Here is a 21,053-nt window from a genome sequence, read left to right as displayed (position 1 = left end):
CCACAAACCTTTAATTTGTAAAAACAAAAACAAAAACACATTATCTACAAAGTACGATAAAGCAAAAGTTCAATAAAATGAGGTATGCCTATATTGAGAGATGTCATAAGTAATGCTAATGCCAGAAGAGAACATTCATGTATCGTTCATATGACCTCTGAGCACGCATGGTAGTATATAGATCATATTTTGAAAACTATTGATATAAACATGTCTACCTATAAGATGGTTTCCTTCTTATTATTTTGCATATATATTTTAGTCTTTTGTAAATAAAACTGTATTAAATTGAATAAAAGAAAAATTTGACCCTCTGACTTTACCTATTAAGTGATATCTAAACAAATTTTATAAAAATATCTCATTTACAAAGCATGAAAATATTAAACCTCAGGGGGAAAAAAGGAGAAATAGAATATTTTTAGATATTTCTAACAGAAACTTAGGCTTAAGCATAAAATTCTTTTGCATTTACTTTTACAGGTATCCCTTGGAATTTCACATTTAATGTAAAATTTTACCCACCTGACCCAGCACAGTTAACAGAAGATATAACAAGGTAATAGTTAAATATGTAATAAGTAATTCTCATTATTATAAACTCTGGGAATTTTTCTTCAGAAGAACTGAAGGAAAGTGATGAGCTATTAAACATAAGATAAAAAGTTTCTGATCAGATTCTAGTGAAAATGTATCAATAATTCTAGTGAAAATGTATCTTTGAATATGAAGGGCAGTGTCCACATTTGGCAAAGCAGTGTGAAAAGGCCCAATTTCAGAGCCAAACAGCCTTTATTACTACCTAACATTGAGCAACTTACCTTTTGAGGCTGACTCTTCATCTTATAATCTTGCCATAATTTCCCCCCTCACAAATTATTTTTGTGAAAGTTAGATGAGTAAATATATGTATGGTTCTTACTGCACTCAACAAAACATTAGTTTCTTTACCTCCTTCAGACTTTCCCTCTTTCCTTTCTAAACTTCTTTCCAACTATGACTCCAACATAGCTACAGTTTAAAAACAAACAAACTTAGGAATTTTTCAAACACACAGAAAAAAACAAATAACAGTGTATGAAGCAACCATAAACCCACTACCTATATTGAACAATTATTAATATTATTTCATATTTACTTAATCAGTTTTTTCCTTCTCTTCTCTTTTTTCTTCTCTCTTCCCTCTTCTTCCTTTCTCTCTCTCTTTATTTTGTAATTGTTGCTGACATGGTAACATCTTTTCTCTTTTGGCTATAGGTATTATTTATGTCTTCAACTTCGACAAGACATAGTTGCAGGACGTCTGCCCTGTTCCTTTGCAACGTTAGCATTATTAGGTTCTTACACCATCCAGTCTGAGCTGGGCGATTATGACCCTGAACTCCATGGTCCGGATTATGTTAGTGATTTTAAACTGGCCCCAAATCAGACCAAGGAACTTGAAGAGAAAGTCATGGAACTGCATAAGTCATACAGGTAAATATGTCTCCAGGGTTTGTTCTGTGTTTGTTTTGGCAGTAAGTTTAAACCCTTTACCTGGTCTTAATTTGCTGTTTGCTTTATTGGGAACTGGTGCCATAGAATGAGTCAGCATGAACTCAATTCCCTCCCAGTTTATTAAGTCATTTTAAGTCCTCTGATTTCAGTTTTCTCATCAGAGTAGTGGGTGTTGTATTTAGGAGAAAACGAAATGAGCTAATATATGTCAAGTCCTAAGCACAGTGTCTCTGGCACGTAGTAGGTGCTCAATAAATGGTAGCTATTAATATTACTAGAGGCCTGGTGCACAAAATTCATGCACCCAAGGGAGGTGGGGAGGGGGAAGTGTCCCTCTGCCTGGCCTGTGCCCTCTTGCAGTCTAGGATTCCTTGGGAGATGTCCAAGTGACAGCTTAGGTCCGCTCCCCATATGGGCCTAAGCCTAAGCCATTAGTTGGACATCCTTAGTGCTGTCGTGGAGGCAGGAGGTGGGAGAGGCTCTCACCACTGCTGCTGAGCTTGCCAGCCTTGAGCCCAGCTCAGGGCTTCTGGCTGAGCGGCGCTCCCCCTTGTGGGAGCGTACTGACCACCAGGGGGCAGCTCTTTTGTTGAGTGTCTGCCTCATGGTGGTCAGTGCACGTCATAGCATAGCGACCTGTTGTTCTGCTGTTTAGTCGATTTTCATATTAGCCTTTTATTATATATGATTGCTATACCTTATTTTTTCAAATTTTTAACTTATACTATATTAATTGTCTTGAGATCCTAGTGCAGGGTTTCTTAACTTGGGGTCTGTATACATGGATAGACTTCAGAGGGCCCATGAAACCCCTGGAGGTATTTTTAAAAGTCTTTATTAAAGTTACTGCTTTTCCTCATGGAAATAATTGGTAATGTTGGGAGGTAGCAAAATACATTGATCAAAAACAAGATTTATGGTCATACTGAGCTGGATTACATTTTTGGCTCTGGTTAGTCCTGGCCTTGGGACTTTGGGTCATTCATTTAATTTCTCTGAGCCTCAGGTTTTTATGTCTGGTGGAGATTATTTACCTCAGAGGAAATAGGGTGGTTGATAGGATTAGGAAAGATAATGTGTGGAAAAACTTAATACAATGTCTTACATAGTAAAAATTTAATAAATGTTAGCTAATATTAAAGTGCCAATATAATTTGTGTTTCTTTCTACCATACATCCCATATTTGACTTGCTATAACTAAATTTTGCACGCTGCTTTAGCATACTAAGGTGAATGTCTGATCTTGGCCTTGAGTTAGTACCCTGAGTTATGGTTGGCATGAGTAGGTTACAGTGTTCCCAAAGTTCACACTGCTGAGAAATCCAGACAAGTATTCTTTCTAGACATTGAACAATCTTGTTTTACTTGGAGTGGTTCCAGTAGGATTGCATGCATTGAGATGCTTCGAGTAAAAGACCTTTAACTCAAGTTGCCCCAGTTCTGGCTGCCTTATTGCCCCTGTAGTGTATATCAGTCATGAGAACCATAACCCTCATCTCATGGGGGGTCACCTATTTCCAAAGAAACACTAATATCTAAGATCCCCTAAATATACCATTTTCAACTTGTTAATGATTAGAACTTAAGAATCTTACATTATCCTTAAATATATTTTTAATACTTTTATTTCTGGTTATGATTCTAGAAAATTTTATATGTATAAAATATATATATTCACATACATATATCCTTTCAAAAGCAAATAATAGAAACAATCAGTTAATGTAATTTGATTTGTTAGGATTGTAGGAGAATGCTCTTTTTAGTTTAAAAATATTTTTTATTATTGATAGTATAATCTTGTGCAATCATTAAAACAGTAAAAGAAAACATTTTACTGTTGCTGTGTAGCCAAACAGCAGATGGTGTCAGATTATGATTGATGCCTTAAATCTATCTCTGATGATTTTTTAAAATCTCTGATGATTTTTTAATGGTTATTTAATCATAATAGAATCTCAGGTTATCCAATGCTTGATTCTCTTATAGCATTGTTACCCAATCATCATCATAACTAGAGGCCCAATGCATGAAATTCGTGCAAGGGGCTCGGCCCTCGCAGCCCTGCCCAGCCCTCACAGTCTAGGCCGGCCTTGTGCTGTCCCCACTTCCTCCATAAGGTCATCCGGACAGTCTCACTGCTGTTCAGTCTAATTAGCATATTAGCTCTTTATTATATCCTATTTAATTAAAGAGTAATATGCAAATTGACTGTCACTCCAACACACAAATGGCTGCCCCCATGTGGATACAAGATGGCCACCACAAGATGGCCAGCAGGGGAGGGTAGTTGTGGGTAATCAGGCCAGCAGGGGATGGCAGTTGGGAGGGACCAGGCCTGCAAGGGAGGGCAGTTGGGGGTTACCAGGCCTTCAGGAGAGAGCAGTTGGGAGGTATGAGGCCTGCAAGGGAGGGCAGTTGGGGACAATCAGGCCTGCAGGGGATGGCAGTTGTGGGGGACCAGGCCTGCAGGTAGGGCAGTTGTGGGGTACCAGGTCTGCAGGGTAGGGAAGTTGTGTGAGACCAGGCCTGCAGGGTGGTTAGTTGGGGGGAACCAGGTTGGCAGGAGAGAGCAGGTATGGGCAATCAGGCCGACAGGGGAGAAGTTAGGCGTCAATCAGGCTGGAAGGGGAGTGGTTAGGGGGGTGATCAGTCTGGCAGGCAGAAGCAGTTAGGGGCAATCAGGCAGGCAGGCAGGAGAGTGGTTGGGAGCCCCAGTCCTAGATTGTGAGAGGGATGTCCAACTGTCCGACTGTCCGACTGGGTCTAAACCAGCGTTTTTCAACCGCTGTTCTGCGGCACACTAGTGTGCCGCGAGATGTTGCCTGGTGTGCCGTAGGTGCAGACAAGACAAGAATTTTATAATTTTTCACTATTTTGTTTACTTAATATTTCATAATAAAGTAATTATAAAATACATTCTTTGTGTTTATTTGATTCCTATTCAAGAGAATTACTTTATATATAGTCAATATAGGCACGGAGTTAAATTTTTTAACATTTTCTAATGGTGGTGTGCCTCATGATTTTTTTCATGAAACAAGTGTGCCTTTGCCCAAAAAAGGTTGAAAAACACTGGTCTAAACAGGCAGTCAGACATCCCTCGAGTGGATCTCAGATTGGAAAGGGTGCAGGTTGGGCTGAAGGCACCGGGTCTCTAGTAGGATTATAAGCAGCTAATTATTGTGTATTATTATGTGCCAGATATTATGCTGAGCACTTTACATACAATATCACATTTAATCTTTATAACCACCTTTTGAGTTAGGCCAGCCTTGTAGTCTTCAAGACTTTTTAAGGTTAAAATTATTTTTATAACAATACTAAGATGGTATTTGCCTTGTTCACTGTGTTGAAATGGATGGGGCATAAATAAAGGCAATGGCATCAAACTGTACTAGTTATTATATTCTTTACAGACAAGTACTTTTATCTTACTTTTTAACTTGAAGTTTGAAATAAGACTGAAAGGGCTAGTTCACTTTGAAATTTTCTTTTTTTTAATTAAAAAAAATATATATTTTATTGATTTTTTACAGAGAGAAAGAGAGAGGGATAGAGAGTTAGAAACATCAATGAGAGAGAATCATCAACCAGCTGCCTCCTGCACAGCCCCTATTGGGGATGCGCCCTTGCCCGGAATCGAACCCGGGACCTTTCAGTTCGCAGGCCAACGCTCTATCCACTGAGCCAAATCGGCCTCTGCTAGAAATTTTCTTGATGAGGAAGTAAAAAAGTATTAATTTTATTAAATCTTAAGTACATTTCTATGTAATATTCTTTGTGGTTAGATAGGACCCACGCACAAGGCAGTTCTGCTCTATACTGAGGTACAACAGTTGTCTTGAGGAAAACATCTGCATAATTGTTTTTAGTTGTGAGCTGAATTAGCCACTTTTAAAAAAAATCTTCACCTGAGGATATTTTTTCCATTAATCTTTAGAGAATGCAAGAGAGGGAAGAGGGAAGGAGAAAAGGAAGGAGGGAAAGAGGAGGGAAGGAAAGAATGAGGGAGGGTGGAATGGAGAGAGAGGGAGGCAAGAGACATATTGACTGGTTGTCTCCTCATATGCCCCAACTGGGCCGGGATCAAACCTGCGTACAAATCACAACCCTTTGGCCCAAGGACTAACTTGCTAGCCACTGACCAAACTGGCCACCTTTTTTTGAACACAATTTTTACTTGAAAAAATTACTATGACCCTAGCTGTGTTTGCTCAGTGGATAGAGCGTTGACCTGCAGACTAAATGGTCCCAGGCTCAATTATAGTCAAGGACACATGCCCAGGTTGTGGGCTTGATCCCCAGTAGGTGGCATAAAGGAGGCAGCCAGTCAGTGATTCTCATCATTGATGTTTCTATCTCTCCCTCTCCCTTCTCTGAAATCAATAAAAAAAATGTTTTTTAAAATGACTGTGTTTATTCAGACTTGCTTATTTGGAAGACATTTTCTTAAAAGTGAAGAGAGCCAATACATTTAGGATGAGTAAACAACTGATAGTATTTGTTGCTCATGATAAAATTCAAGCTTTCAGGTGAAAATTGGAATTTTGGAAAACTTGTATTTGCCACTATGATCTTGACTGTTTCCAAATACTTAAAGGCTATTCTGAGGAAGTTGTGGTGATTTTAATAAATGTGATTTTTGCCAAAACCGGTTTGGCTCAGTGGTAGAGCGTTGGTCTGCGGACTGAAGGGTCCCAGGTTCGATTCCGGTCAGGGGCATGTACATTGGTTGCGGGCACATCCCTGGTGGGGGGTGTGCAGGAGGCAGCTGGTTGATGTTTCTCTCTCGTCGACATTTCTGGCTCTCTATCTCTCTCCCTTCCTCTCTGTAAAAAATCAATAAAATATATTTTAAAAAATAATAAAAATAAATATGATTTTTTAAAATATCATACACTGAAATGTGTCAACATTTGGAAAATATGCATTATTACTCAATGAACCAATGTTTTTCAGATATGAAGTGCATGATGTAAATCATGCATGGGTAAAAAAGGTTCATTTAAATGCAAAATAGATCAAAGTAACACAGTATAAAAATTCATTGATATGTTTTCAGATTTCGTATTGCAACTAACCTTTAAGAAACTGCCATTGTTGGGTTTTGGTGTAGTATCAAAGACGATTATTTAAAATTATAAATTCTTTTCTAACTGTGTCTTTGTAGACACATATTATATCATATATTATGTCATATATTATAACGAAGTCAATTTATTACAACAGATTGAATGCATAAGTGGATAAGAGAATCTAGATATTTAAAAAATTTGTAAATATGTAAAACAGTATTCTTTTTTTACTGTCTTTTTGGAAAATATTGTTATTTTTCACACAAAAAGTTATGTTAAAATATGAGTTTAGTGTTATTTAAAGATTTAATAAATATAAATTTTTGTTAGTTGTAATTTTTAGTCTGATGGGGGTTCCTTTATATGTAACTTTCTGTCTCTCTCTGGCTGCTTTTAAGATTCTAACTTTGTCATTGGTGTTTGCCAATTTAATTATAATATGTCTTGGCGTCGGTCTTCTGGGATCCATTTTGCTTGGGACTCTGCGAGCATCTTGGATTTGTGTGGGTTTTTTCTTCTCTATCTCAGGAAAATTTTCTGTCATTATTTCTTGAAATACATTTTCCATGTCTACCTCGGTTTTCTTTCCTTCCGGAACCCCTATTATTCGAATATTGTTTTGTTTTGCATTGTCCCAAAGCTCCCGTAGGCTCTCCTCCTGCTTTTTAATTTTTTTTTCTAGAAGCTGCTCTAATTGGGTATTTTTTTCCATCTTGTCTTCTAGCTCACTGATGCGATCCTCTGCTTCTTCTAGTCTGCTCTTGATGCTATCTATTGAGTTCTTCATAGTAGCGATGTCATTTTTCATTTCATCTTGAGTCATCTTCATTTCCTCTTGGGTTTTTTTCATTTCCTCTTGGGTCTTACTCAAATTGTCAAATTTGTCTTCCATTCTTTTTAGCCATCTTAAGATCGTTACTCTGAATTCTTGCTCTGGTAGGTTGTTTGCCTCTATATCGTTTACTTCCTTTTCTGGTGAAGCCTGCTTTTCTTTCATATGCGGGCTGTTTTTTGGTCTCCCCATGATCTATGATGTCTGGTTGTGTAGTTCTCTCTCTCCTGCTTTGATTTAAAGGCACAAAATACAACACAACCAGGTACAACACACAAGGCACTGAATCGAAATGTGTTTGCGATATTAATAACCACCAATAAGGGTGACTAGAACCCAGCTAACAAAAACATGCAATCAAACAAAAAGCATAGGCAAATCAATCTTATAAAAGAAAAGCATACAACTTCAGTAAAGTTAACATTCAACATAAAAATTCAAAGTTAGAGAGTAAGACTGTTTTGTTTTTTTTGTTTTTTTTTTGTTTTTAGGACAACTGCGAGGGAGGTGTGAATGGGTTTGGAGCAGGTAGTTGGAAATTAGATATATACAAGTAGGGTGAAATTTTAGGAGGGGGTAGACAGATGGAATGGGGGAAATCTAGAGCAGGAAAGGGTTAAGATAAACAGGGTATCAAAGGAAAAGATTGGAAAGAGGGTGAGGGCATAAAGGTAGGGTTGAGATAGAATAAAGCGTTGGAGAAAGAAGGATAGATAAAGACTGTAGAACAGTAATCCTGAAATAAAAAAAAAATAAAAAAAAAAATATATATATATATATATATATATATATATATAATCAAATGGAATAAAAATAATAAAAATAAACAAAAGAAAATAAGATGAAAAAGGTAAATTAGTAGTAGTAATAATGTTGATTACATATACAATGTAATAATTATCAAGATAAAATCAAGTGAGGAAAAAGAAAAAAAATAGTTTCTTGAGTAAACGTTGCAAATAATGAAAACAAAAAACAAAATTTAAAAATTAAAAAAAATAATAATAAAATTTTAAAAATTTAATTAAAATTAGCAGTAATGAAGGTCATTCGCTTCCTCTATTGTTATGATCCAGTCCTGATTTTTAGGCAGGTTTTGCTTTGTTTTTATTACACTAGAGTCAATTTGTGAATTAGCCTCTGTGGGCAGTGTTTCTAGGTTGACTTCCCAGACTCTAAAGCCTCTCCAGCTTTTTTTTTTTTTTCCGTCCTCTCTGAAGCTGGAACTATGGAGGGGGGGAGGGGGCAGGTCCGAGCAACTGCAATCTCCCGCAACTCTCCGATATCCCTCCGAGCCGGATCCAAATGTGTTGCTCTTTAGATATCTCCCCTGTTAGGAGCCCCGTCCACTTTCAAGGGTGACAACCGCCCAACAGCGGGGGCTTCTACTTGTAATCACCACCCCTGTCCTCCAGCTTCCGGGAGCGCGCTCTGTGCGCACAGGCTTTTTGTTTTCGCCGCGAGTGCTCTCCACCCTCTCCCCGCGGAATCTGACCTTTTCGCTGAGCAGTGGGGCAATCCTGTGAGGGCAAGTGTTTGCGCCGCTTGGGATCCGCGTTCTGGGGGTCACAGATGCTTGGTGGTCGCTGCGGCTGTGGATATTCAGGCCTCTGACACGATCCTATCTTCCTCTCAAGATGGCGAGGTTTCCCCGTCCAAGCCGGTAGGAAGCTCCGGGCAGGGACACAGCCCGCGTGGGTGCTTCCCTGTGAGGGGCACCTCTGTCAGCAGCCCCCCAGCAGTTTCTTCTGGTGTTCGCTGTCTCCCAGCTTGCCAATAAACACTCACAGCACAAGACCCTCAGTTGCTCTCTCTTTCTGCTTCGGGAGAGGGCTCAGAATCCGCCCATCTATTCTTCCGCCATCTTACCTCCTCCTCCTCTTCAGTTTCTGTTAGTTGTAATTTTTAATATAGTAAATATTGCTAGACATAAACCACATAAAGCAGCAATTTTCAGCCATTTCATCTTATGTCACATAAACTACTCAAATTCTGTAGCACAAAAAAATAGGTATACTTTTGATTCATTCACACTGGACTGCTGTTGGCTGTTGTGCTGTGTGTGTTTTTTAATTTGACAATCTAAGGGAAAAGAGGTCAACTATAGCATGTTTTAAAAATTCTTTGCTTCTGATTTACAAGAGTTTTGATTCATTTAGTTTGACAAATTAAAGAACTTCAAGTTATTTTAGTAACAAAATATGTTAGGCTTAAACCTGGTTGAAAATCACTGGCATAAAGGAAAGTTTTTTGGAGTCCTCCATAATAGTTAAGAGAATGAAGGGATCCTGAGGTAAAGAAGTTTTTGAGAACCACTGAGTTAGGTAATAAGACAGAAGCATGGGCTCTGGAGTCAGGCTCTCTTACTCTGAATTCAGACACATTCCTATTAGCTTTGTGATTCTGAGTAAGTTGCCTAAGTGTAGTATTCTGATCTAAAAAATATGGGTGATAATGTGAATTTTATGATTGTTAAACCATAGAGTTCATTAAAGTGCTTAGTATAATGATTAGTATACAGTGAGAATTCAGATGTTTGCTAGGATAATGGTAATTCTTGTCCCTATTTTATGTGATGAATATGAGTTTGGGTTTAGAGGACACCTCTTTGGAACTTAACAGAATTTAAGTCCCAAAAGGTGAAATGATCTGAGGATCAATTGATATGGTTCAGTTGATGTTCTGTTAGGTACACAGGTAGATTGAGCAATACTGGATCTTCATGTCTAGAACATTTTGCAGTCTGTCATCTTGGAATTTACTTCCTCCTTTTTAGAACAATTTGTAACCCTCACAAACAGAAAACCAATTGGTTATATACAGAGGGTTTGTTTTTTGTTTTGTTAATCCTTACCCGAGGATATTTTTTCCATTGATTTTTTTTTAGAGAATGAAAGAGAAGGGGAGAGATACAGAGAGAGAAACATCAATGTGAGAGGGCCGGGGATCAAGCTGCCACTGAGGTACATGCCCTTGATCGGAATCGAACTGGGGACCCTTCAGTATGCAGGTCAATGCTCTCTCCACTGAGCCAAACCATCTAGGGCCAAATGAGGATTTTAATGATGTCCAACAACATGACATTTTAACCAATCCAAAGAAACTTGAGCTTGGACAGAAGCATCTACTAGGCATGGAAAAGCACAATTGCCACCCTGCTCCTCAGATAAGGCAGAGATAGCCACTTACATGGAACTCTTAGTAATGGCCGTATGCCCAGACAGAGACTTTGAAGCTATAATTAACACTTTAAATTTACACGAACACATCAAGCTTTAAAAATTAATTGCTCTCCATTTATGGATAGTAGTTGTCCCCCTTAATTATTTGAAATCACAGTCCTTAATTAAGAGATGTAAGAAACATTAGTAAATGTCTGTCACATAACACTGGAACTCACTGAATGGCTATATTTCCTGAACCCACTTGCTCAAAATAAATACAGGGAAATTTTGTTCTAACTTTTCTTTTTAATGAGCAAGAGTTAACCAGTGCCAAAGCTTCCTGGTTAGGCACTTTGTAGGCGGCAGTACTTTCAAGAAGTAAATTATTAGGTGGTATTTAATAAATTCATGAAATTCTCTGAATGGTTTAGAGATACCTAATCTCTTTCCAGCTAATTTGTTATTACTTTCAAGAGTCTTAGAAAACCTGGGAAAAGCCGAAACTGGTTTGGCTCAGTGGATACGGTCTGTGGACTGAAAGTTCCCGGGTTCAATTCTGGTCAGGGGCATGTGCCTTGGTTGCGGGCACATCCCCAGTGGGGGGGGGGGGGGGGGTGCAAGAGGCAGCTGATCGATGATTCTCTCTCATCGATGTTTCTAACTCTCTATCCCTCTCTCTTCCTCTCTGTAAAAAATCAATAAAATAGCCGAAACCGGTTTGGCTCAGTGGTAGAGCGTCGGCCTGCGGACTGAAAGGTCCCGGATTCAATTCCGGTCAAGGGCATGTACATTGGTTGCGGGCACATCCCTGGTATGGGGTGTGCAAGAGGCAGCTGGTCTATGTTTCTCTCTCATCAACGTTTCTAACTCTCTATCTCTCTCCCTTCCTTTCTGTAAAAAATCAATAAAAATATATTTTAAAAAAAAATCAATAAAATATATTTTAAAAAGAAAAGAAAAAAAGAAAACCTGGGAAAAGCCATGATCTTTAAAAATTTAAGTTAAAAATACTTTAAGTTTGATATATGTTATTACATTTAGAAAATGTTGTATTTACATGCACAGATGTCTGTGGATGGTGGGATTATAGGAGATTTTTTTCCCTGTGTTCCTAATGATACTTTCCAAATTTTATACGATGAACATATATGGTTTTTATAATCAGAACATGCTTCCTCAAACAATTTTGTTTTAAAACCAATAGGTGGGACAGAGCAAGATAGTCATATGTGCAAAAGGGCAGTCTGGCTAGTGATATTCAGGCCTAAGCAGGGTGGGGAGAGTGTTCATGGGGATGAGTGTGCAGCCTGGCATGAAAAGTCAGAGCTCATATAGAATGAAGAAGTCTGTCAAGCCGAAACCGGTTTGGCTCAGTGGATAGAGCATCGTCTGTGGGCTGAAAGGTCCCAGGTTCGATTCCGGTCAAGGGCATGTACCTTGGTTGCAGGCACATCCCCAGAAGTGGGTGTGCAGGAGGCAGCTGGTCGATGTTTCTCTCTCATCGATGTTTCTAGTTCTCTATCCCTCTCCCTTCTCTCTGTAAAAAATCAATAAAATATATATTTAAAAATAAATAAATAATTTTTAAACAAGTCTGTCATATGTTAGTTGATAAAGCAGAATGAGAAAGGCATCCACATGGGGCTAAGACCTGCATCGGGTGGAAGGCACCCATCTGGGTGATACAGGGTGGTGAAGCCTGAGTAGGATGAAGGAGATGGCCATGGCTCTAGCCTGTCTGGCTCAGTGAATAGAGTGTAGGCCTGCAGACTAAATGATCCCAGGTTTGATTCTGGTCAAGGGCACATGCCTAGATTGTGGTCTCCATCCCCAGTAGGAGGTGTGCAGGAGGCAGCCGATCAATGATTCTCTTTCATCTTCCAAAGGTTAAGATTATGAAACAAAGATTAAGAAACTGTTCCAGACTGAAGAAGACTAAAGAGACATGTACTAAATGAAACTGTGATGCTAATCTAGATCCTTTTACTATACATTTTTGAAACTGGCTAACCTTGAATGGAGTCTGGGGGTTAGATGGCAGTATGTATTAATATTTCCTGCCCGGCCATTGTGGCTCAGTGGTTGAGTATCAACCTATGAACCATGAGGTCACAGTTCCATTCCTGGTCAGGGCACATGCCCAGGTTGCAGGCTCAGTCCCTAGTAGGGGGTGTGCTGGAGCAGCCAATCGATGATTCTCCATCATCATTGATGTTTCTATCTCTCTTCCTCTCCCTTCCTCTCTGAAATCAATAAGAATATATTTTAGAAAATATTTCCTAGTTTTGACATAACTATATTGAGGTTATGTAGGAGAAAGTCCTTGTTTGTAGGAATTACATACTAAAATATTTGGAAGTGATGGGTCATCAGGTTGACAATTTACTCTCATGGTTCAGGAAAATATTACTTGTAATTATAGGTAACTTTTAAAATTTTATTTTTCAATTACAGTTTACATTCAGCATTACCTTGTATTAGTTTTCATGTTATAGGTAACTTTTAAGTTTAAGTGTGTTTCAAAATTTTTTAAATTATATTATTTTAAACTAACAGGAAAATTATATATTTTTATTTTTTTTAAAATATATTTTTATTGATTTCAGAGTGGAGAGATAGAAACATCAATGATGAGAGGGAATCATTGATTGGCGGACTCCCTCCCCCTCTCCATTTTGCCCCCCCTGCCCCAGGCGTGTGCCCTTGACTGGAATCCAACCTGTGCCCCTTCAATCCACAGGCTGACACTCTATCCACTGAGCCAAACCGGCTAGGGTGGAAAGTTATACATTTAAATTTAAAGATCTCTTTTTACTACCTGCCCATAATACTCTTTTAAAGCATGCTTACTCAGAAAAGCATTTTACCACATAGTTTGAAATTTAAATCTGTACTCAAATTGATCAACCCCATTATTGTCCCTTAGAGCTGGTGGAAGAGTGAGTATAGGGAAGATTTTATCGTAATTGTTTTAAAATTTGTCTTCAAATTCAAGTGGTCAAAATTATTTCTCTTTTATGAGCTGCATAAGGTATATCACTGTTGCAATAAAAAAAATTAAACATTTATATTTTACAAAGCAGTTTCACAACCATTACCTGATTTTGTCCTACGAGTCACATTCATTCAGCAAAGAAAAAAAGTAATTATTGTATTGATTTTGATTTTATAGTTCAGATATTGAAGAAGACACCAGGTCACTACTTTTTCAGTGTAGGAGTCAGGATTCCAATTCAAGCAATATAACGAGTCCTAACTAAATCCTGCTGCCTTAAACAAGGAGTCGTAACTTGCCCATGACTATGTGATCCCTCAGGGCCTTTTTTTTTTTCTTTTTTCTTTTTTTTTCATCAGCAAAATGAAAGTGTTGAATTCTGCAATGTTCAAGCTCCATTCCAGCTTCAAAATCCTAAAATTCTCCCAGCCGGGTGTAGTTTAGCGATTGAGTGATTGAGCATTGACCCAGGAACCAAGAGGTCACTGGTTCTATTGTGGTCAGGGCATAAGCCCTGGTTGCACTGGATCCTCAGTAGGAGCATGCAGGAGGCAGCCAATTGAGATTCTCTTTCATCATTAATGTTTCTATCTCTTTCTCCCTCTCCCTTTCTCTCTGAAATCAATAAAAATATATACACTGAGTGGCCAGATTATTATGATCTCCAAATGTATAATAATCTGGCTACTCAGTGTATATTTTAAAAATCCTAAAATTCAAGTCATTGATAATAGTAACTACAAAAACCATGAAATGACTCATATCTATAAAAGTATATAACTTATGTGGGGTGGAAAAACTATAAAACTTTCCTATGGTTTTTAATGACTTTGACTATACAGATTTGTAAATGTCTTAATTTTCTTTTCTCCAATTTCAGATCCATTAATAAATAGAATTCAGGTGTGACAGTATAGTGCTTGTGAAAAGCAATTTATTCAGGGAGGCTGTGACATGAACAATTCTCCCCTCTCCTGAGATTTTGTTGTTGTTGTTGTTGTTTTTTTGTTCCAAGGAACCCTTTGTTCTTTTTAATGAGGGTAAAGACAGATGTGTTTGAAAGAGACTTTTCCTCCTGTTAAATGAATAGGCCACTGCTGCTTTGTATATAGCTCGAGGCAGTCTTATGGGAAACAGGCACTTCCATGATTTTTGTTTGGGGTTGTGGGTGCATTGTTGTTGCTGTGAAGTTATATTTGATTGGTCTGAATTGTGCAGCACTAGGCATGATATCTTTCTCTTCAACATAACTGCTCATGAGATCTTTTTTGGGGGGGAAAAGGAAGTTAAAAAGGAGAATGAAACACCATCACAGTGAGTGTTTAGGCAGTGATACTGATTGTTTTCAAACAAATCAAATTCATTATATGCCTAGTAATGAAGATACCTTAATAACAGAGAAAGCAGCTCCATTATCTACATGCTTCTATTAACCAATTTATTTTGTTTAGATCAGTGGGCAGGAACACCATCTGTTAGAATTTTTTTTTTTTTTTTCATCAAGCCTGTCCTCATTAAGAGTCTCCAGTTAAGTAACTTCAGCTGCCCTTCTGTTTAATTTTCATAGTAACTCAATTCAGGGGTATGGAGAGAAAAGAGCAGCTAAGAAGATATTGTAAGTTGTACCATGCCCTCAGAGGATTTAATTTAGTCACCCCTTTAGCAAGAAAAATTAGTGGGAGGAGTTTATGTGTGTAGGGGAAAAGGCTGAGGAGAGGAAGGGGCAGAACTGATGATGGATGAGGCTGCTTTAAGGAAATTGTTTAGTAGGATTTTTTTCCTTTTTTTTTTTTTTTTTTTTCCTGATAGCTTTTTGGTGGACTTTCTGTTGTTCTAAGATCTCTTGTTTTAAGAATCATTTTTTACAATATTCTTCTTTCAGAACTATGACCTATACTTACATATTGGTATATATGTTTATATAAAATACAATTATACAAATGTTACTGCAAATGTTGACACTGTGACACTGAAAGAGTTTTAAATTTGTATTCTTTCAAAGGTCCATGACTCCAGCTCAAGCTGACCTGGAATTCCTTGAGAATGCCAAAAAGTTGTCTATGTATGGTGTTGACCTTCATAAAGCAAAGGTAATAACTTTAGCCTTTATTAACATGCATGTATCAGACCTGTGCCATATAATACTTCTCACCAACCTTTATCTGGGGTTATTATTATAAAACATTCTAAAGAAAGAAGAATTCTTGTTAGACTTTTAAGTCTATGAATTGAATCAATCAAGTGTATAAAGTATTAAAATGAATTGCCCCTTTGTAATTCCACCAGTAGAATTCAAGTTTCGCATCCAAGTTATCAAAATATTTAACACCTAGAGCAAAAGAAATTGTTTTCCTAAAATACAGATATGTTTGAAAATGTTGCGTGGCATCTGCGTATGTTTCACAGCCAATGGGTTGCAGGTTTGATCTCTAATAGGGGAGCTGCAGGAGACAGCCAGTCAATGATTCTATCTTGATGTTCTCTCTCTCTCTCTCTCTCTCTCTCTCTCTCTCTCTCTCTCTCTCTCTCTCTCTCTCTCCCTCCCTCCCTCCCTCCCTCCCTCCCTCCCTCTCTCCCCTTTCCTCTCTGAAATAAATAAATATATATATATTTTTAAAAAGATAATTGTGCATCCTCTCACAATCCTGTTCCACTCAGGGGATGTTGGAGAGTTTTGGTTTTGGCCTGATCCCTGCAGGCCAGGCCGAGGTTACACCCCCCCCCCCCCCCACATCCCACACCCCCCCCCCCCCCCCCCCCCCCGCTTCCCTCTGAGATTCATCAGTCTGTTCCATGTTTCTATGCCTGTGGTTTCTGTTCCTGTGTTGAGCATCTGCCCTCTGGTGGTCAGTGTGTGTCATAGCTACCAGTGGCAGGTCACTTAGGCTTTTATATCTATACTAATAATAGCCTAGGACCTTCACGACCTAAACGACCAGATGGACAAGCAGTCACCAGGAAGTGCATGGTGCACCTCTTGGTCCCTTCCCCACAGAGTAACCATTATTACTGATTACTGTTAAAGAGTGTGGGAAAAGAGGGTAGAGTTTTACTTTTATTTTACATATTTCTATATTTGAATTTTTTACATGCATGTATTAGTTTAGTGATATATAAATGTTTTTAAAAATTCATCTTTATTATAATTGGAAAATATAGAAAGCTAAAATGAAATGTTTCTTATAATTGTACCAATTAAAGAATACCATTGTTAATGTTTTGCTATATTCATCTTTCTTCTCTCTATATATTTTTTATATTGTTGTGATCAAATTATATATGCAGCTTTAACCTGCTTTATTTTTCTGAACATTATAACAATTTTCCCGTTTATCTCCCAAATTCTTCGTAATTATTTTAATGGTCACAATGTATTGCACCAAAGGATGGGCAATAATTTAACCCTGGAGGTTGGGTGCTTAGGTTATATCCAATTTTTCACTCTTAAAACATTCTAAATATTTTCATATATAAAGCATTTTCTGTGATATGAATTATTTTCTTGGAATAAATTACAGAAATAGAATTACTGTGTCTGATTTGGACATTTTAAAGATATTTGTGATAGGTAAAATATTGAGGGGTTTTTGTTTTTAAAGTGGTAGAGTAATAACATTTTTACATAGATCAAATGGTACCATGGGTTATAATTGTTAGGTTAAGCTTTATTATTTATGGTATGCTTTGTAATTCTTCTTGGTTGTTGATAGCTTCAGATTCTCTAATTATAGTCAGCAGTGTGATAAGCACTTTGCTCAAAACTGAAATGCTAATGCTTCTCTTTTCCAGGACTTGGAGGGAGTGGACATCATCCTAGGTGTCTGCTCTAGTGGCCTTCTGGTTTACAAAGATAAGCTGAGAATTAACCGCTTTCCTTGGCCCAAAGTGCTGAAGATTTCTTATAAACGTAGCAGCTTTTTTATCAAGATTCGGCCTGGAGAGGTATAGAATTTGTGTTTCTTCTCAAACCTACACCCCCCCTCCCCCCAATCAAACACATATCATGTCTAAAACATCTCTTTGCTTCCTGTTTTTCTTGTTCTGTTATCTAAGAGGTCTCTCTGTAGTTAACTATGCAGGAGCTGTTAGTCTCTTTTCTCAATCAGTCCTGTAATGCTGCTTTTCCTCCTTGTTACTGGTTTTCTGGGCTTTTCTCTTTAGGTAAGTAAATATATCATGGCCAAAAGTGAAACTTGCATTGATAAACTTGTACCTTGTTTACTTCAGGTAAAATCTTCATGGAAAATAGTTTTAAATTGAGTAGCGTGAGATTTTTAAGTTGTGAAGTCTAAGTTACTCATGTTTTGTACTACCAATCTCTTACTCATTTAATTAAAATGTATTTTTATGTGTAGTTTCTAGTAGTTACTGGGAATATATTCCAGGCTGAAGTTCTAGATTTTTAATAGAGTTGTTTAACTTTGTGTCAGATAATTCAGTTATTAGTTGGTGGGCAAGTTTCAGGATATACTAATGCTGACCAAATTTAACTTTTATATTAAATCGTCATTATGTATAGAGAAAATTGTTTAAGTAGGAATTAATTTTTTTAAAAAGTTCTACCTCCTACTCTGCCACCAAGTAAAAGACCCTGGAGAAACCTAAGGCTCAACTTCTTTATCATTCAAGGTGGAAAATACCTTCTCTGTCAGGGTTGATTTGAAGATCAAATGAGAAGATGGTTGCAAAAGGTCTAAGCTGGAAAACATACTAATGTAGAAGGGATTTTTTTTGCGTGTGTTTATATCACCATCTGCTGGTGAAAATGGCTCATTATTTGAACATGGAAATACTGGATGTTCAACCTTAAAAATCTCATATGATCATTGAAGCATTTATTTAGTACCATAATTATTTACCTGTGCCTTTCACAGAACAATCTCTGACTTCTGTCAAAGAGTTTCAAACCAAAAGTCATTCAGTCAACAGATACATATTGAGGGTATCTGTTGTGCCATGCACTACTCTAGGGGCTAGGAACAGTGAATAAAAGTCCATCTTTTTTTTGTGGGAAGACACACACACACACACACACACACACACACACACATTTTAATAAATTAGTTATTTGGAGTTTTTGGTTTCTTTAAATGTCAACTATATAATATACACTAAAAATGCAGAATCCTTACTTTAAGAAAGCAATCAGGAACACAGTAGGATTTCAATAAGTATACTATTATGACTATAGCAGATGATTTGGAAGTAGAATGGCTTAGTGGAAACCAAGCAATTCTGGTTATGCCACTTTATAATTGTGAAACTGAGAAGTAACTTGTCTGACCTCAGTTTTTTCATGTGTAATATTATCTAGTCATAGCATATTGGCAATAATTAGGCACTAGAAATAAACGTCAGTTTTCTTTCCATCTTAAAAAACATGCTTAAAGCAGGAACAAAGAGATAAGAGACTAGCAGAATATGGTTTGCTTCAAAGAGGTATCAAGATAAATTAATGATCAATTAAAGGAAAAAAGAGAAGGCAATTAATAATTCAAGAATTGGTTTGAGCCAAAATCTTTCATCTTTAAAAAAAAATTTTTTAAATCCTCACCCAAGAATATTTTCCCATTGATTTTAGAGAGAGTGGAAGAGAGAGGAAAAGACAGAAATATTGATGTGAGATAAATATTGATTGGTTGTCTCCTGCAAGAGCCTGGAATAGGGCCAGGGCCGGAGAGGAGCCTGCAATGCTGCAACCAAGGTAGGTGTCCTTGACCAGAATCAAACCTGGGACTTCAAACCAGGGACTTCAAACCAAGTCCGCAGGCCGATGCTCTACCACTGAGCCAAACCGGCAAAATCTTTCTTTTAAAAAAAAATATATTTTATTGATTTTTTTTACAGAGGAAGGGAGAGGGATAGAGAGCCAGAAACATCGATGAGAGAGAAACATTCATCAGCTGCCTCCTGCACACTCCCTACTGGGGATGTGCCTGAAACCAAGGTACATGCCCTTGCCCGGAATCGAACCTGGGACCCTTCAGTCTGCAGGCCGATGTTCTATCCACTGAGCCAAATCGGTTAGGGTAAACCAGCGAAATCTTTCATCTTTAGCTCCTATTGCTAAAATAAATAAATAAATAAATAAATAAATAAATAAATAAATAAATAAATAAAATTGCAAAATAATATTGTTTGATTGGAGGAATCATGTGCTATCTCATTCCCTGAGCATTAAGTAATCTAGTTTCCCGAGTGCAAATGATGACTAAGAAAGAGCCCTGTCTGGACAATCAAAAGGTAACTTAATTATGACCCAGAAAAATGTACTCTATAGGTGTGTGTTTCTGAGCAAAATAAGATGCATCTCTTGGCTTCCTTGTGGAAAAAGCCACGTCGGTGAGTAAATTTCTTTTTATAAGTAGGAAAATATTTCATATATTTTATGCCATTAGGAATGTTCTTTTTATTATTGATGACCTTTTCTGTAGCACCATATTTCTCTGGTCCTTATCACTGTAGTCAAATAATCCTTTATGTACAATGTTTATTTGTGTTTTTATAGCAAGAGCAATATGAAAGTACCATCGGATTCAAACTTCCCAGTTACCGAGCAGCTAAGAAATTATGGAAAGTCTGTGTAGAGCATCACACATTTTTCAGGTATTGTTCTCACTTCAGTATTTTTCAAGGATAAATTAATTATGCAAGTTTCTGTTTTAAGTCTGCTATTAAAATTCACTTCTTTGAATGACTGGCATTCTTTTTTTATTTAGCTCAAGTAAGACCATCTTAAGCAAGACAAAATGAATACAGTCCTCCTTTGGGTTGAAAAACATGCTTCAGCATTCCCAGAGCACCTTTCTGTGAAGGGTAGGAGTAGAGGAGTGAGGATATAGGAACCTGTGTTTACTGGGGCTCTGTGATCGCTCTAACTGGAGCTGAAATCAGTCCTATCAGGAGGAGGTACCCTGCCTACCTCCACATGTAATTTCTCTAAGTAGTGCTTAACTACTTTCGGGGTGGGGCTTTTCACTGAAAGATGAAAGGTATGAAGCTAATCATTATCTTGGCGCTAATCAACCCAGAAAGGGAGCACGGAGAACCATCTTTGAAGCTCAAGTGTATCAGATGATCAGAGGAAAGTTTTCTTTCCTCTGGTTTTCAAGCGGCCATATCATTAACCCCCTGTCTTTATTTACTAAGCATGTTCTCTGTGTAGATACTGAAGGCACTGAGACTATATATACTACAAGACAGTTCTAGTCTCTGTCCTGATAGAACATGCAGTCTAGCTGAGAACACAGACCTTAGACAAATTACTGTATTGAAAGGAGAGTCAGCTTGTTATTGTCAGCTTGCCTTTTCAAGAAAAGTTCTTTATTATGGATAATTGCATACATAACAACAGTAACGAGACTAGTATAATGCATATCACCCAGCTTCAATAATTATCATCCCAAGGCCAATCTTGTTTGATCTGTTATGCCACCCAATTCTTCCCACTACTTCCTAGATTATTTTGAAGCAAATCCAAGACCTC

General features: G+C 37.6%; 1 protein-coding gene across 22 annotated transcripts in view; it reads left to right on the top strand.

The window, feature by feature from the left end:
* EPB41 (erythrocyte membrane protein band 4.1) overlaps positions 1-21,053 on the top strand; it is a 156,845-nt gene that overhangs the window by 79,627 nt on the left and 56,165 nt on the right. For all 22 annotated transcript variants that reach the window (XM_084874849.1, XM_084874845.1, XM_084874847.1 and 19 more), the window contains exons 6-10: positions 484-559; positions 1,258-1,476; positions 15,570-15,657; positions 17,357-17,509; positions 20,076-20,173. In XM_084874849.1, the coding sequence (XP_084730975.1) occupies positions 484-559; positions 1,258-1,476; positions 15,570-15,657; positions 17,357-17,509; positions 20,076-20,173 (634 nt within the window). The remainder of the gene's footprint in view (positions 1-483; positions 560-1,257; positions 1,477-15,569; positions 15,658-17,356; positions 17,510-20,075; positions 20,174-21,053) is intronic.

Source organism: Pipistrellus hanaki (assembly GCF_964339955.1).
Source record: "Pipistrellus hanaki genome assembly, chromosome: 2".
NCBI lineage: Eukaryota > Metazoa > Chordata > Mammalia > Chiroptera > Vespertilionidae > Pipistrellus > Pipistrellus hanaki.
This window is presented reverse-complemented; position numbering and strand designations above follow the sequence as displayed.